Consider the following 27866-nt stretch of genomic DNA (forward strand, 5'->3'; position numbering starts at 1 on the left):
ACCTCAGAGTTTGTGTCTGACGAGTGAACGACCTACATACAGTTTCAGGTGAGAGTAGTGTGGCATATTTCATGTCTCTATATGTCTGTCTCACACACATCATCAGAAAGTCATCTATCCAACTAGACACTGGCCAAACACACACACACACACACACACACACACACACACACACACACACACACACACACACACACACACACAGTGTCCCAGTTCCCTGGGCGCCAGTCAGTCAGACAGCTGAGGTATAAATAGTTTGCTGGCTAAAGTTCCCCCTGAGAGAAACACAGCAGGAGAACCAGCGCTCTCTTCTGAAGCGTCCATCCAGAGAGAACTGCTATTTTCTTTTCAATTTAACTTCTACAAAGCATATTGATAAAGGTATAGATATAAAGGTATACTTATTGATATATAAATATCTATACTTATGAACAAGTACCATGGTAAACAAGTGTCTTGCTCAGGCTACACAGAGAAGTATGTTTTTTTTTTAAAGAAATGCAGTTTTATTAAGGATAGTAACACATATACACATATCAGTTGCATAATACAGAGCAAACACTTGGTTTTAAAGTCTGTAATCAGATATATGTTGGCCAAGCATGATTGGAGGGTGTTTCAGCATTTAAAATAAAACTATGCTTTAAAAGATGAGTGAATTCTGGACTCATGAGTTGTAGGTTTTCAAATTAACTGATATAATCATGAAATTATTTATGTAAGTACCATATCCAACGTTCGGCACACACACACACACACAGAGACACACATCTATATATCATCTGCTCACATTTTACACGAAAACTCAAAGAAATAACAAATGAACAAGATTAGTGATAAGATGAGTAAAAAAGGGAAGTTTAGTGATGTCAACTGCAAATTTGGTTCAAAGATGTAAGTTCTGAAACTAATGTTCAATTTTAATATTACAGTGGCTTTTTAAAGTGGTGGAATGGAATTTAATTTCCATGATGCCTGTGCCCAGTTGTTGTTTCCTCCTGGCTCGTTCAAAAACAGACCAGAATACTTGTTAGACAACAGTGTCACCCTCTGGTTAAAAACAGGCATTGCATGATGTACTTCTATGACTGACAGAGACAGTCTCAATATAATTTATCTTACTTAACACAAATTTGATCTAATTTGTTTGCCTAATCCTGACTAATGCTGTTTGAAATATTTTAGATACAACAGCTTTATTATTTATTCTGTATTTATTTTATGTTATTTTAGATACAGCAACTTGACTCCATTCACAAATGCAGACCATCTTATGCTGAAGATCAACAATAGTCGTTGCATGTATGTGTTTTGTTGTGTCTACTTTAGTGTATTACACACAATTATATTGAGTAGGCTATGAAATCATTTTTACGTGTATAAACATGTAAGAAATGGCAGTTCTGTTAAAAAATGAGGAGAATATTCTTAAGTAACACAAAGAGTTAAAGCAAAAAGTGCTCTCTATGCATATATGTATATTATGAGTTCTTGTAAGTATGTCAGTGTGTAGCAGAGGTGTATGTGTGTGTGTGGGTCAGTGAAAGCGCCTCATGAGCCATGGGAAGTATCCAGTGCGCTGCATGCCGAAGGTACTGATGAAGAAGTTGAGGACTGAGGTGATGAAGACTATGATGGTCGTCATGTTGTTCAGGTAGTCCAGACGCTTCTGGAGAGCAGAGTTATTCAGGTCCCGACGTCCTGCGGCAGACACACACACTTAGAGACACACTGTGACCTTGACCTCACCTTAACTAAAACCTTACAACATAAGGAAGACAAGTTCCCACAACATGAGTGCAGTTGACTAGTCGCAGTCACCATTTCACCTTCAGCAAGAACCACAGTAAGCATCACAGGCTTCTGTTAAATCACTACATTTATTCAACTTTCTGAAGGACAATGTGAACGTACGTCTCATATATCTACTTCCCTTGTATCTGTTTGAGATTGAATCTTAAAAAACAAAAAAACCTTTGAGAATAAATAATATAAAACATCAAAGTTTACATCAAGTTTTCTCAATCTTTCCATTTCAAGACATGACAAGTGTAAATATTTAAAAACACAATGCATCAATATGTATTACAATAGATGCTGAGTTGGTTAAAGGGAAAATATTTTAGTTGGATTAAAGCATGAAAACATAAATGGAACAGCACACATCAAAGACGGAATAATAAATAACCATAAAAGATGTGATGTTTCTTACGTATGTGACTTGTGTCTCCCAACTTCATACAAATTACAAGTGCACAAACAACTTTTTGCTTTATTTTAACTTTGATTTGACAAATGTGTGTGTTTGTGTGTGTGTGTCAGAAGTGGAGTCGAGCCAGCAGCCAGCGGAAGAAGCCCGTCCTCTTGGACCCGAAGAAGCTGACGAAGAAGTTTATCACTGTGGTGACAAAGATGACGCCTGTGGCAACGTTGTTCAGGTAGTCGAGTCGTTTCTGATTGGACACCACGTTCAGGTCCCTGCGGGCTGGGACACACACACACACACACACACACACACACACACACACACACACACACACACACACACACACACACAAACGTATTTCAAACGTTTTAAACGCACCCACACACATACATACAGTTGAAACATGCACACAGACAAACACATAGCCCATTCCAACACAAACACAGAGATGCTCTCATGCAAGCAGCACGTTCACACACTGATCAGTCCCTCCCCCTCCAGCCTCTGTCCACTGACATGTTGACTCATGGACTGAAGTCTGGGCTGAACATTGAAAGGATTGAGGTCAAATGTCACAGTCAAATACTCTGGATTATTTCTTACCAATGAAAAATGGTTTGATATATCAATAGAAATAATAACTATTCTTATGTCATACTTGAGATAAAACCAATTTCCTAGTAGCAAAAGTAGCTAAAATAAAATAGGGGGTTAAAAAGTTATTATTTGTTCGTGCTGCAAATTGAATTGAGTCGAGAAAAACCAACTGTATCACGTTTCTTAACAGTCATTTCTTCTCATTCAGTGTGATGATTATTGACAGTGATGCACAGGCCGGTTTTGATTATTGGGAGGGACCCTCACCCCCATAACTTATGACCCAGTGACAAAATGACGGGTTCATTTGTACTTAAAGTAAATAATCCCCTCTGAGGAGATCCTGTGAACTTGTGCAGACTCTGGTCGAGTGAATTTTACACACAAGTTCAATGCAAATACACCAGTGGAGGTCAACAGACGCAAATTTGCTTTGGGCCGTGCAAGGGACAAGTCACACCCTTGTGATTGTTACAGAAAACAAAGGGAGAGAAGTGGAAGGTTTTTTCTAGAGACTTTAATAGAAGTGGAGCTTTCATGGAGCTGATGTCTAGAGGCCAATATACATTTTAATGGAGTTAGATTTTTGGGAAATTGCAATATTGGTTTATTTGTTTTTGTGAGTCAGATGGAAAGTCATTTCTCTTGTGTATCATGTATAGTTGTTAATACTGTGAGTTCATTTCAAATTTGCTCTGAGGCTGGATGTTGCTGTTATTGTGTGTATGTTTACGAGTGTGTCACGTAACTCACCTAACTCTAATAAACATAATTTGGTTCAATAAATGTGTAGAGCTGAAATTGGATTTAAATTGTGCACAGAGCAACTTTAATCATGTGTGTTTATGAACGTACAGTGTGTGAATGTCTCATAGGAAGAAACGCTGAAACATCCATCCCAGCAGCCAGCTGCGCTGTGTGCCGAAGGCCGATTTAATGATGTTGACGATGAGGGTGAGGAAGATGATGCCTGTGATCAGATTGTTCAGGAAGTTTAAACACCGCTGACAGGAGGGGAGGAGGGTCAGTTCAAAACGAGCTGCACACACAAAGATAAAACATACACACATTACACACACAGACAATGACAACACATTCGCACAGAAACACACACACACAGAGACACAAAGACACTAATTGGTCCCTTGGCCCAGTCCATTTCCACTCATACTGAATCAAATCAAATCAAATATATATATATATATATTTATATACTGTGGCAGATTAGTACTGTAAGTACAGTAAGTCACACTTCTCTGTTTGTGTGTGTGTGTGTGTGTGTGTGTGTGTGTGTGTGTGTGTGTGTGTGTGTGTGTGTGTGTGTGTGTGTGTGTGCGTTCCTGTGCATGTTAAAATCGTTCCCTACGTCAGAGTCAGAAATGCATCCTGGCAAACAGGCCAGTTCGCTCCATCCCAAACACTGTGATGCAGATGTTGGTGACGAAGATGAGGAAGATGAGGATGGTTGTCATGTTGTTCAGAGTGTTCAGACGCTTCTGGTTGGCCTCTTCAGTGATGTCCTTCCTGGCTGCAACACACATGTACACACACATACCAAAAATAGCGACAATACAAAAACAAAATACAACACAAAATCCAATTATCAGCTTCTCGTTGGTGGTTTGTTCGTGTTGCACAACATGTGGTGGCCTGGAGATATTACACCTAAACCTGCTCGGCCTGTGTGTTCACTGCAAATCAACATGTCAGTGATTTAGTTCGTTAATATGACTGGTTAAAAACATGGAGGGTGGATTTCTGAAACAACAGATGTCTAATAAGAATAATGCTGCAGTGCTCACCGATGACGATGATCAGGACTCCAGCCACAATCTGAAGAGCCAGGGAGAAGGAGATGAGCGTCAGAACAGCAGCGTAGTACCTGAGGACACAAGAGAAAAAACATTATGCAAAGAGAGATATTAACTTTGTGTGTTTTGAGGTAAAACTGTAAATATGGCTTTACTTTTACTGTAGAACATTTCAACTGGGAACTCACACACACACACACACACACACACACACACACACACACACACACACACACACACACACACACACACACACACACACACACACACACACCTGTATCCAGCTCCCTGTTCGATGACCGTCTTCATGTGTGTGATGTTGGCCAGGAACAGAGCGATGTCCAACATGCCCTCAGCTGCCGACTTCTTGGTGGCGTACAGGTTCATGTTCAGGTTGGAACCGCCCTGAGAAACATGGAGCGACAGATTCAAGACTTCAAATGATTCTTTCCACCCTCAACACCCAGTGTTTTATCGAAGTTTTTAAAAACACAATTAGAACACTGAATGCAAAGCCTTTTCCTTTCTGTCTAACTGTATAACTTTGTATTTACACCTGCAATCGTGTCTTTTAAAGTCATAGATCCGTTATCTTGTTTTGTTCATATATGCAGTTACACACAATACCAATATGAAGTTCAATATCGAGCAACTCCACACTCTCAATACACAATGAAATATCCTTTATCAAATATCTGAGCGGTAGATCTGAGCCCAGTGGGTCAGTTATAGATGTAGCATCACATCATTGCACAAACAACACTGTAAAACCTCCCTGATACACTCAATCGTGACATATCCTCTATAAAGGATAAAAATCATTCTCATCTATAAGCAACATGAGACTTACTGGAAATGGAAGAAAGCAGAATCAAGCATAGACGTTTTAAAGTCTGGAAACTCTTTCAACTTTATGAGAAGGTGATTGATTTGTGTTTTATTCTTTGGCTTTTGATATTGACTGATCCTGACATGATCAAAATAATGAACTGATGAAATAAAATGATCCTACCACACTTCTGTAACATACCAGTCTTCATCCCTTGCTTTCAAGGGGACAACAATATGAAGTTTATCAAGCTCTGCCCTCTAGGAAACCACTGCTACTGTTTATCATCCTATAGAGACACATAGATGTTAAACGCAATATAAAAATAAAAGATAGACTGAGGCGAAGCTAAGGGAGAAGAGGGAGGAACAGAGAAGTAGAGGAAAGCAGCTCTGAGGGAAAGTTGACCACATGTCTGCTGAGTCATATGAAACTGACCTGAAGAGGGCAGCAAAGACCATGGATACCACTACAGGACATGGCCAGAAAACAAATATAATCCATGAAACAATATGAACTGTCCCAAGAAAATCCTTAAATTCCTTAAATATGATGAGATAGATTTAGGAAAAGATAAATCTAACTCTTGTTATTGGCTCATAAAATTGTTTTTTATTATTAGTTCACCAGATTTAGTTTTTTTCCATTATAGATGAGACTAAATTAGAGAGGTGGGGTGCTGAAAACAGAAAGTCCCCAGTGTTTCTTGTGCTGCAGCTCATTTGAAAGTTGTTTTTAGAGCTGCTCTTTGTTGCACCCTCTGCCGCTGAGTGTGTGTGTTTGTGAGTGTGTTTTGTGTGTTAAAGTAAATGTCTTTATTTTTGCAGAACAATCATTTGATGGCGAAGCAGGAAATAACAGGTAAAAGCAGAAATGTCATGCTTCCTTGCAGCTTTCCCCAAAAAGAGGTGCTGTGTGTGCGTGTGTGTGTGTGTGTGTGTGTGTGTGTGTGTGTGTGTGTGTGTGTGTGTGTGTGTGTGTGTGTGTGTATGCCTGGGTGTGTGTATGCCTGGCTGTGTGTAAGAGTGTGTATGTGTGTGTGTATGTCTGGGTGTGTGTGTGTGGGTGGGTGTGTGCATCATTACATAAGACCTCATGTATGTATGACCCTCAGCACATGTCAGGAACTAAAAAATGCAGAGATCTAATTATCGTCCTGCACATGCACATATTATGTTTCTTAACACTGAGCCATGGATTACAGGCGTCTGTCCACAGAAGGATCATTTTACTCTGGCCTGTGTCAGAGCTGTTTGAATCTCTCTTCTTGTCTTTAACCAGAGACGTATAGAAAGTCCATCATGTGTGAATTAGACACACCTTATGGCCTTGTGAACATTATTACTGTACATGTACTGCTCAGTAATTATTCAACAATGCAGCCTCTACTTGTGCTTCCTCAGTTTCTCTCATGTGTTTCTATACCTGGACAATTAATGCTCAAGTGAACCAATTTCTGGATACAGCTGTTCTATAAGAAGCAGCACCGATGACCTTCCTGTTAGGATTTTGGAAGCAACAAAGACCGATGTTTTTAGGAAGTGATTATTCTTTAGTTGTATATTTATACACCAGAAAACCGTGCTTTTGAATGCACCATTTTACCATGTGCCATGACTCTAAAAAACAGATCTACATCCATCTAGTATAGCAGGAATAATATTTTTTAGAATGACTTATTTTTCTCAGTTTTATATGTTATGTTTGAGAATTTACTCAATTAATTTAATTGATGTAATTATATATGCTACACAGTATCCGTCCGTCCGTCCGTCTGTCCATCCTTCCTTCCTTCCTTCCTTCCTTCCTTCCTTCCTTCCTTCTATCCATCCGTCTGTCTGTCTATCTATCTATGACATATGGAGCCTTTATAAGTAGAGACAAACACTTTTCTTTTTGCAATGAAACTTCACACAAACATTTCCACTTCACTTAGTTAACAGTTGCTACGAGTGCACAAAAGAAAGCACTGCAGCCTCTGCGAACACGTCAAACAGGCACAAAGCGTTCTTGGAGGCTGAGATCATAATCGACTTTGTTTCTTCTTCCAAAATTCTCTGAGGCAAACGGAATGACGATAACCAACCAACAGCACCACAGATCCACTGTGCAGCAGCAGCCAGTGTGTTTTACATCCACTTCCCTCTGGCACACGTCCTTCCTCCGCAGGGAGACAAGCGAGTTGGCAGGTGCAGCTCGGTAACAAATAGCTCTCACCGAACGGCGTCCGTATGAGGTCTGTGGCTTATCATAGCTGGGCCACGAGTTCTGGAATGAGACGTCACCGCTGACATTTTCAAATGTGGGTTTTGGACTCGGCAAAGGCCGCAAACCAAAACCAAAATAATCTGACTCTTTGTGCAAGAGGTATGCTTCGTTTTTTGGGGACTTTTGTGCACCTTGCAGTTTATCCAGATGTTTACCGAAGGAGCCGAGGCCCCATGTGATATCATTCTGTGCAAGAAACCTGGATATCTTCCCCCATACAGTAAGAGTACAGTTTGTTCCAGACCATGTTAATCTCCAAGAAACTATGAAGCAATTCCAAAAAAACCTGCAAGACTTTCAAAACACTGGGAACACATGTAGCCCGGCCCCTGGAATGTTTTCCTGAAGTGTGTGTGAAAGAACGAGAGGGAGAGCTGGGTAGGAGCGAGGGAGGAAAACGTGAAGAAGGAGGGAGGAAGACATGAAGAAGTGAAGAAGTGATGAAAAAAAAGAGAGACAGTGTTGGATATAGAGACACAAAGAGAGAGAGAGAGAGAGAGAGAGAGAGAGAGAGAGAAAAAAAGTATGTTTGCATTCTGGCCTGTTTCCATCATTTCTTCTTTGGAGGCTCATGTGGTCACACTTTATCAACATCAGCTTTGGGAATGCTGCCAAAACACACACACACACACACACACACACACACACACACACACACACACACACACACACACACACACACACACACACACACACACACACACACACACCCATGGACACACACACACACACCACAACCAAAACATTGGAATGGCCTACATACAACTTTATGGCCCATATGTGTTCACTTACTGTCATGTCTCTCTAAATGCACCGACTGTTCCTTCGCTGCACTAAATCTCATTTTATTTTGGATGTATTCACATATACACGTCGATAAATGAAAAAATGTCAGTTTTAGCCTTTGTCTCAGCGGGAAGGTAGAAAAGTCATACATCCTTATTTACAGCAGCAGCGTGCACACGTGGCTGCAGGAGGTCGGCGGAGGTCCCACACATTTACCCTCAGAAGCTGTGAGTTACAGCCGAGGCTCCATCATGTGCGGGATTGACGACCCGGCTCCACGGTGAGTAGATGACTGCGAGTGTTTTCTAATCCTGCGAAAAAACTGCCTTCCCTGCTGAGAACTAATCAGACAGCTACAAAATATAAGTATTGTGTGTTTTAAAATATGATATATCATCCAATCATATGGTCTCCAGAATGTCTCAGTGTCTTTCTGTGCACTGATACTTAACAGGAGTCTGTAAATATCTAATTTTAAAGGTTTTTGGTCCTTATCTCTAAGAAAGGCATCCAGATGTTAGCAGTTGTTGTTTCTATTAATGTCTAAAAATCTCCACACAGAATAAAAGAGGAGGAGTGATTATCTGCAATGAATTAGTAGAGTTTATAGCTTTTGCGTCCTGCGTGCGGAGGGAGTTACTCACTGTTTTATTACTTTTCTACTGTTTTTGAAATCCCTCCAGCCTGATAGTTGGAATGTGATCTGCTACTGAGACGAGGATCTTTGACATGCACAACATCACAGCTTCAAAAAAACTCCTGAAGAAGAGAAACGAGTCTATAAGACAAAAATGTGTACAAATATAAATTTCCTTTTTTTTATTGTTTTACACATGAAGTAATCTTAATCATATTGTTCTAAACCTCACAAGGTGGTAAATTCAAAGTGCTTTACAGTACAAGTCACCTTCGTCCGCTTACACTCTCATTTATACACGGCCTCTATCTGCTGCGTTTTTTCTATCACACACACCATTCACACACGGGCATCGAACCACCGACCTTCTGGTTAGTGGACGACCCTCCTGAGCCGCAGCCACAGGTATCTGGTGATCGACTGAAATAGGCTTCGAGATGAAAAGTCAAAGAATCACCAAAGTTATTACAATTTGTTTTTTTATTGGAAAATATATGTACAACATTTCATGGCATTCCATTAAATAGTTATGGAGACATTTCCCCAGATGTTAAAAATGTCACGGAGGCCCCGAATGAAAAGTCAGAAAAAGCATTTCTAGATCCTCGGGGGACCATGAATGTACAGAACACTTCATCTATTCACTGCTGAGATATTTACAGTAAGTCTGCACCGAGGTGGTGACATTTCCATCCCTAGAGTTAGTCAATTACACGTCTCTGCTCACGTGTCCTCTTTTTCTTTTCTTTTTTACTCCTGGTTTCTGTAGATGTATGTTTATGTTGTAAATTCACCCTATAGAAAATCCAGAGTGCTTTCAGGAGTCCCATTCCTGAAAGTCACTGATCCAAAGCTGTGGGCACAAGGCCACATCAGATAACGTACACACACAAAGTCATCTATCCAACTAGACACTGACCAAACACACACACACACACACACACACACACACACACACACACACACACACACACACACACACACACACACACACACACACACACACGCTCTACCTGACCTGTATATATGCACTAAATACTATGTCCTTCCATGCAAAACTACACGTTTACACTCCTGACTGCCCACACACACACACTTGCAGGCATGAACACTCTCACACACACAAACACACACACCAGCACTCACTAAACCACATGGAAGGCCCCCCCTCAACCTCACAGGAAGTGCTCCTCCCCTGGACTCCCATTGGCCGCTATAATAACCAATGGGAAGACACGACCAACTAGGAGTGGAGCTCTGGTTTCCCTTTCGTATCTTATTTTAACTGCCCGTCTCTCCATCTCTATGTCAGTACTTTCCAATTTTTCTGTTTTTTTTCCCCCTCTGCATTTTTCCACGTCTCCCTCTGCCTGAAGGCATCATCCCTCTGTTTGCTTTTTATGTAACTTCCACACAGAACGAGAGAGAAGACGACAGCAGAAAAGCAGATGAGGAGAAACAGATGAGAATCAGCATCAATGGAGGAAGAGAAGCAGCGACCAAGATGATCCCCCTCCTGCCGACTCACTGGCAGCAGATCAGCTTTGGCAGTCACTTGCTTACTCGAATGATTTTTGGCTTTGAACACGACTCAGTTTTTGCCAAAAACTAAGAGCAACACTCAGAGAAAACTTAGAGAGAGAAGAGACAGACATGTGAAGCTTTTCTCTTCAGTAACTGAAATCCACGATTGGCTTTAAACGCATTAGATACATTTTTAAACTCTTTTCTAATCCCAGCGGAGTCTGCAGATCTCTGTGAGAAGACCTAAAATCCATCTGCTTCAATTCATAATAAAAGATTTTGAAGAATGGCGTGAACACAGTCGAACATTAGCAGCTATAACAGCCTGATATTTCCAAACAAAAGCTAAAGGTCGATGAATTTTGGATTTATATTCATCCTGAAGCCAGACTCCAAATAAATGCTTAGAATACACATTTTCAGGCCTGACTGTGAAAACGTTTTCCACGTGCAGAGGTGAACACATCAGGTCCTTTCACACATCACATCTTGACATTTTCTGTTTGTGCAGGGGGGGGGGGGTGCACATCAGCACGTGACGTTCTGCGATCCAGCTGATTTGTTTGTATATGTATATGTATATGTATATGTATGAATGTGTGTGTGTGTGTGTGTGTGTGTGTGTGTGTGTGTGTGTGTGTGTGTGTGTGTGTGTGTGCATTTCCATGAATAGACATATTATGTTTAGACACCAACAAACAGAGGAGTAAATTCTGCACACGTACAGAACAAATTCAGTAAGAGCCAAATCACTAATTAGGTGAACTTTAACATAGAAAAAAACTTTTGCGACTTAAAGACCTCATTGCCAACTTTCATCCTACTGACTGGCCTATAATTAGCAAAACTGGCATGAAAAACAACCTTTAAAATGTGTGTGTGTGTAAGCATTTTTATGTATAGACGCACACAATGATGATGCCGGCCTTTACAATAAGTTTGGATACACCTACTTGGATACAAGGCTAATGAGTAAATTTGCTAAATCATGAAACCTATAATTTTGGTGACTCTCCTCAAAAACCCTGTTTCCTGCTGCGTCCCCTTAGGTCACAACTGAATGAAGGCACATGTCATTTTAACACAGCGGATAAAACCGCTTCATCCTTACTGATGCTGCACTTCCTGCTCTCTTCTCCTCTCTTCCTCCCTGTTTACAATCGCATAAATCTTTCCTCTGACTTCTTGAGTCCAACACTCTGCTGCGATAAACAGATAGAGAGACAAAAACACATTAAATACATAAGACATTATTACATTTAAACCTTGAGAATCTAAAGATCCATTTAATTCCAGATTAGACAATGATTTGCATGATATCGACACTATGATTTAAACTAAACTACATAATAAAATTCATTAGCATTTTCAGTTTTTGTTTAACTGTGTATCTGATGGTTCTCTCCTCTCCTTCCTCCCTGTGATGATCAAAGTGTTGACCTGCAGGGGACGAGCTGTTACTCAGCAGGATGGATGGGATGTGCACAGAATCATTAGTGTGTGTGCACGCTTCATGAGACCCAGCTGACGTTTTAGTGAGGACATATTAGAGGACATGTTGTCAGGGCCTCCACTCTTAAAAGGTCTGGTTGAGAGACACTCAAATGTCAAGCAACCACAACATTACTTCTAATGTTTTAATGCAGGATATGTTTAAAGTAATATATATTTGTCAAAGACCATTCTGCTACATAAACTTTGTATATTTTAATGATAATAATACTTTCTTGCCTGAAGGGCTTTTACTTGTAATCGGTTATATTAACATTAATGTATCGCTGCTTCTTCAGTAGAGGATTCTAGATTTTTCTCGCAGCACTGGATCTGGATAATGGACCCTGCACAACTTCATCAACTTTGACCCTGGATTCTCTTGTTCTCTGATAAAGAGTAGACATTTGGGGGAAGTGACTGTTCCTCAGAATCTGTCAGACCTTCAATGGCCTGTTTGAGGGTTAGGACTTTGTTTTAGGGTCACGGTGAAGATTAAGATTAGGTTTAAGTTAGGATAAGGTAACTGAGCCCATTTCCTTTGAAAGGATGCAGGAGGTGCACCGTCCTTCCCTCGGTACGCTCTCTAACCCTGGTCCCAGGAACACTGATCACCTCCCATAGTGTACCGCGGTCAATCCATCATCCTCCAAGAAAGTCGTGATTGACTTTATCTATTCATTCATTTTTAACCTTTTTCCTGTCTATGTCTGTGTTCGCCTTTGTCTTGTATTACTAAAACTAAAAACCAGATTCCAGAATAGTTCTTATAAGCTGTCAGCTTCCTGGACTCTCTAGATTCTAGCACTTGAATTTTAAAAGCATTTTATCTAACTTTGATAAAATTGAAGTTATGAAAAAAGAAATAGAAGTACAAACGTGCGTGTGTGTGTGTGTGTGTGTGTGTGTGTGTGTGTGTGTGTGTGTGTGTGTGTGTGTGTGTGTGTGTAAGGAGATAGAACACAGGGGAAATCAACCACCCACACAACCACGACGACCTTTGACCCTTGACCTCCCACCCCCGAGTGGTGAGACGCTCGGCCACACACGGTGCCGCAGTGTGAAAACCCACACGGCCAGAAAATAAAGATGAAAACCTTGAGCTGTGATTTAACGTGACACATGCGGACACACGGTGAAGGTATTTCACAGCATGTGTGTGTGTGTAGTGGGCGGACTCCCACGGCTCTGTAATCCAACTGCTTACACTCCACCACAGGAGCGTGCATTTCTCTGCATGGGCACTTCCATCTGTTATCCAGGGAACAGAGAGAGAGAGAGAGAGAGAGAGAGAGAGAGAAGCAGTTATCTAATATCAGTCGACTCTTTCCATTCCTGATCACGAGCACATGGTGCCACAGCGTTCCTCATATCAGTGACTCAGTCAGCCGGCCCCTCCAGCCCTGCAGGGACATCCTGTATGTACGGAGGGTCCCGTCTCCAACTGACAGGACTTTACCACCATAAAATCCTCCCTGTACTGCAACACTGATAACATTTTAAAAAACTATTGTTATTTTGGAAAACTACTGTTATTCGTGTTTTTATTCTCAAGTATTTCAAGTATAATTCTGGTTTGTTATGACTTTAGCAAACAGTTTCTACATCTTCTCCTTTCAGCTGCTCATATTACTGGCATGACCGCTCTCCCAAAGTGAAGCCAAAGCATCTTAATCGCCCCCTGGTGGGTGGCTGCAGCATAGGTCATGAACCCTGCCTCCTCCATGTTGGTGGATGGGACATGTACCATAATTTGTTTTTATAGATGGTTTCTGTCATTTTAGGTAGTTCTTATATCACACAAATGCGGATTGTTCTGGTAAGTTTGGTTTTGATTAGTTATTTAATGCTATAGAATGCGGCAGGGATCAGCAAACAAACTGGTCTCCACTTGAGCCACAGCCCCTATTATCTGTATCAATACCTGTTATCTACATCGCTAATCCAAAGTACCGGCTGCATCTTCAGTGAGCAATAGATCTTGCATAAATGCACAAGGCCGACCTCAACAAGGACTACAGGTGCAGGTGTGTGTGTGTGTGTGTGTGTGTGTGTGTGTGTGTGTGTGTGTGTGTGTGTCCATAAACACTTGGTTCTCCTATGACGTCAGCCATGCTACAAGAATGTGTTACCTAAGAGCCTTGCTAATATAGCATCATCTGGAATGCTACAACCCGTAAAGTACCAGATGTGTGCATGTGTGTGTGTTTGTCTTAATCTGCGTGTTGCCAGGTAGGTGGGGGGAGGGGTGGGGGGGGTGCGTCGCATGCCAGTTATATTCGATGTGTCATGGCAACATCACAAACAGAAACAGAAGTGTTCTTACTGTTTCTGAGCTGCTTTCTCTGCTGTGATGACTTGGTTTAGGTTTGGCGATGACAGGCAGGAATGATGAGTATGAGCAGGCTGGAGTCACTTCAGGGCTCCATATCAAATTGAAATCTCTTGAATGTACAGCTCAGGCAGAGGAGACGTCCTATAGGGTTCTCACTAATGACAGAAGATTGGCCTCTTACGGCTTCACTGTATGACTTTGCACTGATGCAATTCATTATGCTTAAATTTCATCGCTGGGTGCAAATGTAATAGGTTCCCTACGAAAATATGTGCAGTTAGTTACTACACTTTCCACACACAACATCTGCTTTAAACCTTTTCTAAATAAAAATTCCCATACATAGAGAGTTCACACACACAGACACACACATACACACAGGTTTGCGCAACTATCCTTTGCATTTACTTCCATTCATTGTGGACAGCATAACTTAACCAGGATCTCAGGAGAGAGAGAGAGAGAGAGAGAGAGAGAGAGAGAGAGAGAGACCACACGTCCTGCAATCAGCAGATGACAAACAACCACACAATGGCCTCTAGCATGATTTGTGGAGCTGTAAAAATATACAAGTCATTGTTGAATGTTTGCGTGAAGGTTTTATTACGGGGAGGACGTGTTTGGAAAGTAGGGACTGACTGATGTAACATCCTGTGAGGATGTTACATCAGTCCTTGTGAGGATGAAGATGGCAGCAATAGCTGGAATTCCTGGTTTTCTTGGTGGTGTGTAACCTGTCATAAAATGGACGTACATGTATTCTGCGAACTGGAGCACCAAAAATACCCATTATTTTTTTCCCGATGATAAGCAATGGTGCAGCGTCACAGTGTTTTCATCACGGCCTCATCGTCTCTCAGGAGGTCACAGGTCAACAGCGCGGGGCTCGAGGGCCCTTCAGGGGTCTGGAAGTCTCCTCCTGTGGGAGCTGGTGTCCGACTCGTCCCCCTGAAGGAATGTTACCTCTACACATTCTGCCTCCCAGCTGCTGCTGCACCAGCTCATTTCAGAGAGAAACGCTCCATGAAACCATGTTCAGACCAAGAGATAGTTTAACATTTTGCAAAATAAAAATTCTTTTTTAGAACCTGCAGTTCTGGTAAAAGGGTTTACCAATAGTTTTACCTGCAATTGCTGCAGGGCTGCATTCCACCACAATGACCATAAGCAGGGATGCTATTATGACCATGAACATGACGGTGAGGTTAAAAGTTGTTGTTGTGCAACTTTGCAACAGACAAAGCAAACGTAACATTCAGCGCACTGCAAAATCTGAAATAAGGTGATCTTACTTTAAACAAAATCTACGAAACTGCTTTGAAAAAAGTGCGTAGATATCATTTAGTTTTAAGTTATGTTTTCTACATCTGGTATATTAGCATAATTCATTGTGTCAACTAGCTAGGTGCTTTACGGGTTAAACATTTATAATAGAGGGAAAACAATAGGGAACAATTAAAAGAAATTTGAAGATCACACAACATAGACAATATTAGGGCAGAAGGGGGGGTGGGGTTGTCACAGATGAGAAAATGGCAAAAACAACATAGATTGAAATATAAAATAATTAAAATTGAAAAAAAAATGATCAGAGCTATGATAATAAAAAAGAACATTACAAATTGTATGTAGAAGGTTAAAAAGTTGAATATATAATCATTTTACAAGTCAGATACAGATTACAAGTATCAGGGAATAAATGATTCTCCTCAAAACCCGCCATGTCTTTCTGTATGCAGACGTGCAGTCCGTGCTCTAGAGCCAGTATGTGAACAAAAATCATTAAAGCATCAGAAACAGCCACAAGCTTGTGAGGTATTTTCAATCCTCTGAGTCACCAAAGCCTGTGATTACAAAACCAGTCCTAACAGTGTTTGTGGTTTGTCGTAATTATAACTCCTCAAACAGAAATTGCACTTTGCAACAATAAGAGATCTTAACTTACATTTACGATTGCACGTCTGTATCCAAAACAAACAACACACGGGCAGTCTGGGGAGGAGGGGGGGGGGGGCGATACTGCAGGAAGTGTGTGTGCTGTACACATTGCCGGCTCAACTGTAAATAGCTGTACAGTACATGTTGCTGTGTGGAGGTGTGGTGGAAAGAAAGAGAGTCGAGTCGCTCTTGTCTCTGGTGACATTTTTACCGACGACAAGCTGTTTGGAGTTTAAACCTCCCTGAGGGGTACCAGCTCTCAGGCCGCGGCCATGTGTGACATCGCAGGACATTCCTTCCAGCAACTTCCTGGGTTTTATGACTCGGCCTTCCTCGCCCTCCACAACACACACACACACACACACACACACACACACACACACACACACACACACACACACTTCCTTTCTCTGTGTTCCTGTGTATGTGGGCATTCCCACTTCCTGAGTTCCACAAATGCGGCGGTTTCTTGTCCAAACTGTGTCACAAATAAAAGACATGTAAAGCGAAGTGATGAATACTGTCTGTTTGTCTGTTTACAGTGAGACATCATTTCCCTGTAAAATGTGTTGTTTCTTTTTTACGCTTTCCACTTTTTATTGGGACACATTTAAATTTTTTATATCCAGTCCTGAGCACCACACAGCCGGTGACACACGTTTAAGGTCTATGACTGAGAGGAAATTACTCAGACTTTAAACAATCTCAGCCTCATCTGACGGGAAGACAGCATTACAAACTTGAGCCTATAACCAGGCAGGAATGAACGATAAAAAAAATGTAATCCCTTTATATTCCTCAAAGTCACGATATTCTCGCCCTATGTCCCATCAAGTGGCAGAAACGCAATATCAACCCACCTTGTCTGCTTTTATAGTAGTGAACACCAACATTTTGAAATTTTCAAACGCAATTTGTTATTTTGGCATTGGACATAAATACAATCGGATGTTTAAAGTAGCTGACCCACACTCTTTGTTAAAACTCTAGTGCCAGAAATATTTTACATGCGCCTGTGCAAAAGATTCAACTCTTAGCAGGTTTTTCTATTTGTAGGCTTTTAAAGTGTTTTAGTTAGTTTGATCTCATTCACTACGCTCAAACCCGGGGATCCAGTGAACACACACATTGGATTAGTGCACATGGTGATGGTGACAACTGGATATCTACTCGTTCACGGGATCCCTGCTCAACCAGTCTGACATGACCAACCACACAGCAGGGTCACCATCTTCCCCTCTGTGTGTGTGTGTGTGTGTACTGTACATACAACTGAACTTACACTTCACTCTACTGTCATGTGTCTACAGACGTGTGTGTGCTTGTATGAGAGAGAGATATGGAGAGGTTGTGTAATTCTTGTCAGGTATCCATGTACAAACACATGCACATTTCTGCAAACTATATGCAAAACTGACAAACGTGCATGGACACACACACGCACACACACACATCACACACACACACACACACACACACACACACACACACACACACACACACACACACACACACACACACACACTTTATAACATGACGGTTTATTATCTCACCTCATTTTAAGCACACAAAGTAAACACTGGGTAACTCCTGCAGTTCAGCAGTCAACAGCATGTACACACATGGGATGTTGATTTAGCAGAGTAATGATGTCATGATAATAATCTGTTGTGTAATAACTGAACGACTGGAGCAGTGACACCAGGGTCATTTCACATATTTAAACGTGTTTAAGTTGCTCTGCAGATTTTTTTTACAACTGCATGTGTGTTCCAAAAGAAACAGAAGAAAACAGAAGAAAACAGAAGAAAACAGAGGAAAACCACAATCGGGTTCCCTGGTTACCACAGAGTTTTTATTACTGTGGTAATGTGGGAGTGATCTGAAATCAGCGCTTCTCCTCTGATCTGCCGTCACTGCTGCAAATTGAGCAGTTTAATCGTCATGACGGAAGTTTTCCACTGAGACGAACCCAGTGCAAAATACACGTCCTCTAAATCAATTCCCTTTCATTTGTGTAAGTGCATTTACAGAAAATAATAACCATCATATAGACAAAAAGATAAACAATGAATGTCCAGAGTTACATGTTGTCCCATTGCAAAGCTGATAATGCAATATATCAATTTGCATCCAATCCGTCCATCCAGTACTGCAGTAACACCACGTACACACACGTATCCACTGCAAACCACAAGTCAGAACATTTACAGTGTTTTGCACAAGTAGAAAAAAAAAGTAGTGCTTATCTATTAAACAACACTGAAGTCCGTAATAAAGTATCTTGACAATGAACTGCTCCTGTTTCTCTGTTTGCAAATACTGGTCTGTACGGCGGTAAATACATCATACAGTTACATACTTGTTAAAGTACACAGCCAAAGTAACTGCCTGCGTTATATAGTTTTTGAGCGTGCTGCAAGTAACTGCCAATTAAAGTGTAGACACTTTCTTTTTTCGCAATTTCATAGCCCATATGTTTTTACTGGGATCCCAATTTTCCCTCAGAGGCCGGCATTCCCTCTCGTGTCTCAATAAAAACTTGTAATACTTTGGTAAAACAATTAAACAGCAGAACAACACGGTTGATGATCTGTAAAATGCAGCGATTCTCACTTTCTCCGAACACTGAGTGAAATTGAATGTTTTCCTTTAAGACCTGGAGGCCTCATGGTCTTACACAGAGGACGATTAATAACAGAGGGTCATTGTTTCACGTTGGGCATGACCTCACCCTGTGGAAATCAACAATAGTCCCATGAGCGCCACAGGCACCAGTGGACATCAGCTACGGAGACTGGATGAGGTAAGACAGAACCTCACCCACCTCCCACACTCACAACCACCCACGCCATCGCTTTTCTTTTTCCTTTTGAACACACTTATAATCACACATGACCTCACACAGCCACCTCATTCCAACACACTATCTAAGTGTAACGGTTGTGGGCTTGTACAGAAAGCTCCAAGTGGTACCGTTGCGTCTAAATGTGTCTGAATAACAAGCATTAAAAACTTATACTGTTGCTTATTTGACATTCTTAACACATTTGTGTGAACAAGCATCATTAAGGGCGCGTGACTGTTTCGTATATGTACATAGATGCTGGATAGATCATCCAATCAGAGGACTACAAATGGTAAAATTACCTAATTACCTTTGCAAAGGACGGTGTGTTTTCATTGTTTGCTCATTCATTTATTGTCTGTCAGCAGGATTACTCAAAAACTACACCACCCATTTCCATGGATTTTCTAAAGAAAGGGTTGAGTCATGACCGAAGAAAGAACCTGCTACATTTTAAAGTGGATACTTACTTAAAAAATTAGCTCTTGAACATACATCAGTGGGATAAGAACTATTAAAAAATAACTGAAACCATATTTGAGAAAAATATATTTGACGTGTACTTTTTAGTTTTTCCCATCCGCTAACCTAGAGGAGGCAGGGTTTATGACCCATACTGCAGCCAGCCACCAGGGGGCGATCGAGATGCTTTGGCTTCACTTTGAGGCAGGTCATGTTTATATTTATATACGTTCTATGTGTTTACATTACTACACACAATCCACACACATGTCTACATGTATGCAGCCTTTTCCACAAACCGTACACAACATCAGCTGCACAGCTTCGGCCTGCTTGTGTTTCTGATTGGATGAGCCAACACTGACGCTGCAGGGAAGGAAGGTAGAGATAGATAGAGAGAGAGAGAGGTCTGTGTTTACCTGTAGATCCCCCTTCAATTAACGTAAACACACTCATGTACACACTCATGAGTTCATTCACATGCTCCCCACTGGCCCTCAGCCTGCAGCACAGCGACACCTTTTTTAAAACATAAAACAACAGGTTCGATTCCGTCTCATTCCGTGAATTAACGCCTCTCTTAAAGGAATAGCACAAAAATGTGGGAAACACATTAATTCATATTTATCTCCCAGGAGGGGGGGCAAGTTTAGAGGGTCAGTGTCACATCGCTTAACTCACACACAGAACCGCACAGCAGCACCACGCACCGCCCCGAGGGGCTCGTGAGGGCTTATGACATTGTACATGTTTATGTCTATTTTTATGCCTGTGCCACATGTGTGACTGCGTCTCTGTGTGAGTTTGGCCGCCGTCCAAGCTCAGCACATGGCCCCGTCCACGAGTTACACTTTAACACCGCCGCAGTTAAAAGTGTCTGTATTAAACGTGCAGTTAATAAGCACCGCACCATTCTCTGAAAAGAAATAAATCCTGGTGAATTCTTTGACAGGCCCTTAAACAGTTACAGGGTTTGTTTTTTTATAATGAGTCAAGGGTGTGTAAACAGAGCTACATAGAAAGTCAGTGAAAAGCCTAAAAAGATTGACATGCAGTGAAAATGGATTTATAAGTCTGGGGGGTGTGTGTGTGTGTGAGTTATGGTGTCCCATGCCTCGGCACTGGAAACGGGGGTTTCCTGTTCTTTCTTGGCAAATACAGCTGGAACAAGTGGATGTGGAAGAAAGTGGGTCACAGCAACAGTCTTGAGCCGTTTTCAGACATGAACTCCTCATGTATGAAGAGCGAAACATGAGATTGTTTGGCTCAGACACATTCCCAACAACAGGAACATGGCCAGAGCATTCAGGTGAAGGGTGGCGCCTGCGTCGAGCGTAGAGGAGGCGGGACATGATGCATAAATGTCGCTGCAGGAATCACATGTTTTTGTTCTCAGCACATCGGCCCTTATCGGGAAAATCTCTTGAAACTCGTTGTCTGTCCAAGTTGAAGTCTTCCTTTGTGTCTTCTACATGTACGGCTCCTCATTTCCATTCTGAGATATTTGGAGTTTTGCATCTGTGGTGTGTTAGGAACGTCATCAACACGCCCGCTCACTCCCTCTTCTCCAGATATTTTCCTGCTGTATTCCCACATGGGGTCACTTGGACATTTTCCAGACATTTTTCCAGGTTGCTGGCGGGAAAAGTTCCAGAGAACGTCAGATGCGACTGACTCTGTGATTTGCGCTCTCACAGAGCTTCTCTGGATACTTTCAGGACGTTGTGTGCAGTAATTAGCTGAGGATTTTACAGATGATCGATTTAATGTAAAAAACATTGTCTTCATGAAACACACAAAAGTCTTTCACCAGTTGAAAATAGCGTCAGTAATGATTTTAACAGCAGACTTGTGTGTCTGTGATGAGAACACTATATCTGTGTCTGTTGTTTTTCACTCTGACAACATAATTGTGGGTTTGTGAAGAGAGAAAGAGGCACACACACACACACACACACACAGACTGTTCTGTATAACTGTGTGTGTGACAATCTCATGTTTTATATGTGGTAAAGTGTTTTGTCTGGTATCACTCATCTTGTCTCTTTGGCAGTGATTAAGGCCTGAGTAGTGTAAAGCTGTTTCAGATTCAGACTCAGAGTCATTTCCCCTCCTGGAAAAAAAACACACATCACCCCCTGAGCAGAGGAAGATGAGGATAAAGAGAGAAAAGAGGATGGAGAAGAATGTGTGAGGGAGAAAGAGAAGAAAGACAACTGGAGAAGGCCTGAAGCAAAACGAGAGGGAGAGAAGGCAAAACATATCTAATTTAAAATCAGTAAAGTCTGCACAAATGTATAATATAATAAAAGAAAATGAAATATAACAAATGAAAATATTATCTTTTTCTCTATATATTGGGATTAATAATGTAAATGTATGAAGAACGAAAAACAAGATTGTCCAGCTCAGATACGTTCCAAATAACAGGAACATGTTATATAATATATATATAAAATCATGTTTTCTACCCTCAAAATGTAAATGAGAAAAACGTCTTTCAATGTGTCAGCTAAGTATGTAAGTGTGAGTGTGGACATGATCTCACACAGGCTGCTCACACCTGGAACTGAAGGATGGAGGAGCAGGCTTGTGGCACATTTACTCCACAGCACTTCTATGTGCAGCACTTTTTCTATCACACACCAGTCGTGCACGGGGACTCCGGGGTTCAGTATCCAGCACTTTAAACTTCCGAATGCAGACTGGAGGAGCCGGGGATCGAACCACAGACATTCTGGTTAGTGGACGACCCGCCTTAACCTCCTGAGTCACCGCCAAAAGGAAGCCCTTGCCTCATTCTCCCCGCTGAGAAACCTTCCTGCTGTGTGAGTGTGTGCAGGATGTTGCTGCAAACGCGAATGTGAATGTGAATGAACCCGAGATGCTTCGTAGGGACTTTGGCATCCGATTGCTCCATTCACATTCTGATGTGTTCACGCATCAATCTGTCATCGCACCAAAGGCCGACACAGTTCACTTTGTTGAGTAGAATAACATATATTATTATTCTGATTTACGATTATGCATATGTTTCTGTGACAGAGCGTAAAAAACACATGTACGACACAGTGAATATACTAAGCAGATTTTACGTTGCTATTACTATTACGCAACAACAAGACATTTAAAGATGAGACTCAGTTGGGTCTCGGATGAATGTTCCCGGAATCGCACACACACACACACACACACACACACACACACACACACACACACACACACACACACACACACACACACACACACACACACACACACACACACACACACACACACACACACTTTCTCGTACTTCACACTCACACTCAGAATGTGGCATTTGCCATGTAGGGGCCAGGACGGGGTTACACACACACACACACACGCACATTTAAACATGTAATGTCCAAGAGAGGCAGTAAATGTATTCTGGGAGGTGAGAGAAGTGGGAAGGAGTCGAGAAGTCGAGAGGGACGGTGGCCACAGAGGGACATTCAAACACATGGATTAAAGAAAGAATATACTATTAAGCACCTTGATGCAGGAGGAACAACACCTGAGAATACAAACATAGCTGTTGCCATAGCTACGACACATATTGACCCACAGTATTATTTTGATATGAGCATTGCTATTGTTATTGTTGATGTATCGGAGTGAGTGACCTGCCCTGACTTCCTGGCATCTGCCGTAAGCACTCAATGGCCAGTTCAGGCTTGTTCACACGCAAGAAGCGACTTTGCACGTCTGTGAAATGTAGCTGTCATGCTTCTTGTTATTTTGCTGCGATCGTCTCAACTTTCATTTCGCTGACCTGCCAGTACGACCTGAATGGTATGTTTCTGTTGGGCACATTATGGAGATCCTAAAGTCAAGTATCAGTCTCAGATGACCGAGCAACAATCCTCTCAGACCATAAAAAATAAACCTAAAAATAAACCTTGCATCCTCTGAGAAGAGAAGAAATAAGATTCTCTCTTTCTGGTTATTTGTGCAATGTGACAGATATTTTTCATTCAAACAGAAGCATCATCATTTTTGTGAATTCCCAGAGTCATGAGGCCAAATTCACGTTGTGTTCTGTTTGACTGCAATAGAAACACAGCCTGGTTAGTTCTGGGACACAACAACATATCTGTGTTCGGACAAACCTCAAGAAATAAAATTTGCATCCTGGGAATAAAGAAGAAATGTATTGCATATTGAGTCTAAATGTTGAGAATAAATCTAACTACTTTTCAGTGGGAATGAATGGCTTTGACAGAGAGAGCCAGGGAAAGTTGGAAAGTATTGAAAGACTCATGCATTTAGTTAGTTTAGGTCTTTTTATGGTATTTGGTAATATTCAGGAAAAAATAACCACCATCACTTCCTGCATATATATCTCATATTATTGATTATTGTAAGTTTATAGTCTGATGTGTTTATTCTCTGTTTTTTAAAACATGACGGCCGTGCAGGGAGAGGCTGTGTCATTCCTTCTAATTCTGTGTCAGCGCTCCACGCCCCGTCGCTGTGCTCTATACATAGAGGGGGACTTCAAGGTGTAAAGACTTCACACCATAGAAATAGATTCATCATGGCAGCGCCGCACAGACGCTGAGTGAAAACCTCATAAATCCAAATGCAGCAAATTACATGGCTCCCTGTCCAATCGATTTGACGCAGTGTTGAGCGTAACATGTCTCCTGAAGCACCAGACAGTATTCAAAAGTCCTGTGTTACTGTTTCATCCGACAAAAAGTTATATAAAGCCAGTTACGATCCCAATAGGACATAAACTGGTAAATAACGTGAACACACAAATTCATACTAAGATTCTGCTGCACAAAAAAGTCCTGTCAACACAAGAGCATAAGAAAATCCATCGTATTTAAGCGAAGTTTATTCAAAAGTGAAGTATAAAAGACTTTTGAAACATGTCATCCGGTCAAAGTAATGTTTAAAAGCAAATCTTATGAAAACGGAAAAGTATAAAGGTCATGGAGCAATGTCAAATATGTTTTTTCATCAGTCTGGGCCGAAGAAACTGAGCGAAGAACCATTTGTAAAACCACGTTGAAGCAAATGAAAGGCCGCCAAGATCAAAAAACACCGTCTTCAGTATTTTTTAAGAACAGGAAGTCGTTCAATAAAAATATATGAATGAGCCAAATCGATAGTGGCTGTTAATGACAATTGATTATTGTTCGATACGTTTTTTTAAGATTGTAAGGAAAACCACATGGAAGTAGTTACATGCCTGAAATACTAAAGCAGAATATATGGCTCATAAATCTTTTAAATTTAATCTTAATTAAAGCTTTGTGCCTATAAATCCATCAGACTCATAAACGGCCGATCTATTCATTTCAATACTATTTATTGATTATTTATTACTTTTACAGTTGTAGGCTGTGTTTACCACTGCTGGCTGTTGTATGTTAAATAAAGTTATTTGAATTTGAATTAAGTTGTCACTGTCTCTTACTGTAACACACTGCACCTGCTGCATCTGAGCTGTAAGTACAGCTGTTACCAGAAAATGGTAAAGACATATGAGATGCATAATGTAGACAGACGGGATATGAGAGAGTATTTTCTTAAACACACGCACACACACAGACACACACGCATGCATACATTTCTCATTTCTGCTCTTCTGAGGGTCACATATTTCCCCCCACTCATCTGTCAACATGTGATTAGGCGACTGGGGCCGAAACAAATAGTTGCGGCTTGGTCTCGGATGCACAATGTGATCATTAGCGCCGAGGTCAGTGGCCGAATGCAGGTCATCTGTCCTTGAGGGTGTGCGGCCTGCACACGTGGCAATCCCCTATCGCCACACGCTCGCAGTCATGTTAGTTATGTTAGTCAGTGTAATTCTCGCTGTGAAAACACACACCAGGCCGCTGCTGCAGCCGCCGTACGAACTGACTGTGGTCGCAGGGATCACAGTTTGCACTCGACTGGTGTTAACACAAATTCTTGAGACATTTATATTCTGCACTGTATCCAACGTGACTCATGAAAATGTGCGCTTGTGTGTTAACAAAAGAACAGAGCAAGCGTTCATGACTGGTATATTTGGAGGTGGTCAGCAGAAAGGTAAACAACTATATTTTCTTTGCCACATGAATTCATAACCATCCACTAAAACTGGCGTCCTGCTTTAGATTTCTACCGAGCAACTCTGCATAAAAATTCACAACCACACCGAGAGCTGACCTCCTCTGATCTAATGAGCAGGCAGAAGGAGACACTTTTAACTCTGGAAAATGTCCAGACAATTGGGTAGAGACATTCTCCAGACTTTGTCTTTTCCATATGAAGAACACAGCAGTCAACGGCAACAGGAAAATGTCCAGAGCATTTAAGCGAGGGATGGCGTCATGGGTAGAGCAGGAGGCAGGACATGACGTATAAATTCTGCTGTGAAAATCACATGTTATGACACCAGCGTGGGCCCTTATCACCAAAATCTCATTTCTTTTGTTTTGCATTCATGTGTTAGAAGCGTCACCAACATTCCCACAGCCGGACATTTTTACTAGGGGGCTGGCCCGAAAAGTTCCAGAAAATATCCAGAGCAGCTGACTCAGACATTTGCATTTTCACATGCAGCCCCTCCGGAAACAGAAACATGATGTCAGCATCAATCTGAACTCATTTGATTCCACTTCTTTCACTTTTTATCTTTGCCACAACCATGACCATGACCATTTCTTGCCCAACCCTAAACTTAACCTAACCACAGTTCACATCTCACCCCTAACCCTAACCTTAACTAGAAAATCACATATGATCTTTAGCTTCATGATTACGAGGGCTTTGGCTCCAATGAGAACTATACTGGTCCAGATATGTGTTGGAAAAGATCCTAAAGAGGTAACAAAGACGAGTACACACACACACACACACACACACACACACACACACACACACACACACACACACACACACACACACACACACACACACACATCACACACACACACACACACACACACACGCACACACACACACACACGCACACACGCACACACACACACAGTCCTTGTTATTTGTTGTCCCTGCCAATCAACCAGCGGGGCTATCAGTTACTGGTATATTTAGCTGCACAGTCTCAAGTGAACAAAGTGCTATTACACAAGACAAGCTCTCTATGTGTGTGTGTGTGTGTGTGTGTGTGTGTGTGTGTGTGTGTGTGTGCGTGTGTGTGAATGATGACTCAGAAGATTAGTTGGATAAAGAAACAGGTGCCAAACTGTCTTGAACGATGCCAAACCAAACTCAAAACAAACTGAAATGAAAAATAACAATGATAACAAAACTTTTTTTTACTCCGACGAAAGATTAAAGAAAAGAAAAAGTGTCCATAAAGGCGTCTTCTGAGAAACAACACACCACGTTCTCAGCCCTCCTTGACCTCTCTTCTTGGCATTAGTGAGAACCTGCTCTGTTGACCCCCGGCTAAATTGTCTTTATTAGCCTTCACACCCAGGCACTAATTGATATTTGATGGATGTCGTGATCATTTCTGGGTCTCGGAATAGAGTCCAGACGCTCTGCCCTAACCCCGAGAGCCACGCACCAACCCTCTGATCCTCAGCTCGCACGTAGGCAGGACATACCACGGCTCTGTGGCAAAGCTAAGACAGGGGCTGCAATTCACAGATCAACCCAAAAAAGGGGATGAAAGAGTGAAGGGACAGAGGAAGAGGGGGACACAGAGAGGAAGAGGGAAGAGTAGGAGATGCAGCACAGAACAATTTCACTATTGTTTTTCTTTCTTTGTATCTTTTGTCGTTTACGGCCTTTTCCCGACTTTGCCTCCCCTCTTTTTCTCACACAGTCTTTTCTGGGTGCACTAACCTGCAGCGGGCCGCCAGCCGGCATGGTGGATCTCAGCGATGTCAGGTCGATGTCTCGGCCCTGCTCCCCTCTCTCTGTCTTCCCCATTCCCTGCATAATAAGACCCGAAGCGACACTCACACACACTCGCGCACCAAGTGTTGCCCGTGCTGCAGTAAAAATGCTAATGGCGCGGATGGCAGTGGTCGTTATGAAGAGGAAATTACACTGGATGCCAGGCACCGAGCGCCAGGCGAAGGCCGGAGAGGACAGCGGGACAGACAAACAAACGACTCATTCACCCCCCATCTTGGCC

The 27866-nt window shown here is 41.8% G+C and overlaps 1 protein-coding gene across 8 annotated transcripts; it reads right to left on the reverse strand.

Moving 5' to 3' along the window:
• Positions 1 to 482: 482 nt before the first annotated feature.
• On the reverse strand, positions 483 to 27866 carry LOC118101878 (ninjurin-2). 8 transcript variants are annotated; one of them, XM_035147921.1, is made up of 5 exons: positions 27572 to 27866; positions 4889 to 5019; positions 4606 to 4685; positions 4170 to 4331; positions 1563 to 1701 (listed from the first exon to the last, which is right to left on the reverse strand). In XM_035147921.1, the coding sequence occupies exons 1-4, from the start codon at positions 27665 to 27667 to the stop codon at positions 4177 to 4179; spliced, it is 462 nt and encodes a 153-aa protein (XP_035003812.1). In that variant the 5' UTR covers positions 27668 to 27866; the 3' UTR covers positions 1563 to 1701; positions 4170 to 4176. The 8 variants fall into 8 exon arrangements, with proteins under 8 accessions (XP_035003811.1, XP_035003812.1, XP_035003809.1 ...); XM_035147918.1 differs by lacking the exon at positions 4170 to 4331 and adding an exon at positions 3659 to 3842 and having other exon boundaries at positions 27572 to 27865; XM_035147917.1 differs by lacking the exons at positions 1563 to 1701; positions 4170 to 4331 and adding exons at positions 2346 to 2485; positions 3659 to 3842 and having other exon boundaries at positions 27572 to 27865.

This window comes from Hippoglossus stenolepis, chromosome 22 (assembly GCF_022539355.2).
Source record: "Hippoglossus stenolepis isolate QCI-W04-F060 chromosome 22, HSTE1.2, whole genome shotgun sequence".
Lineage (NCBI taxonomy): Eukaryota > Metazoa > Chordata > Actinopteri > Pleuronectiformes > Pleuronectidae > Hippoglossus > Hippoglossus stenolepis.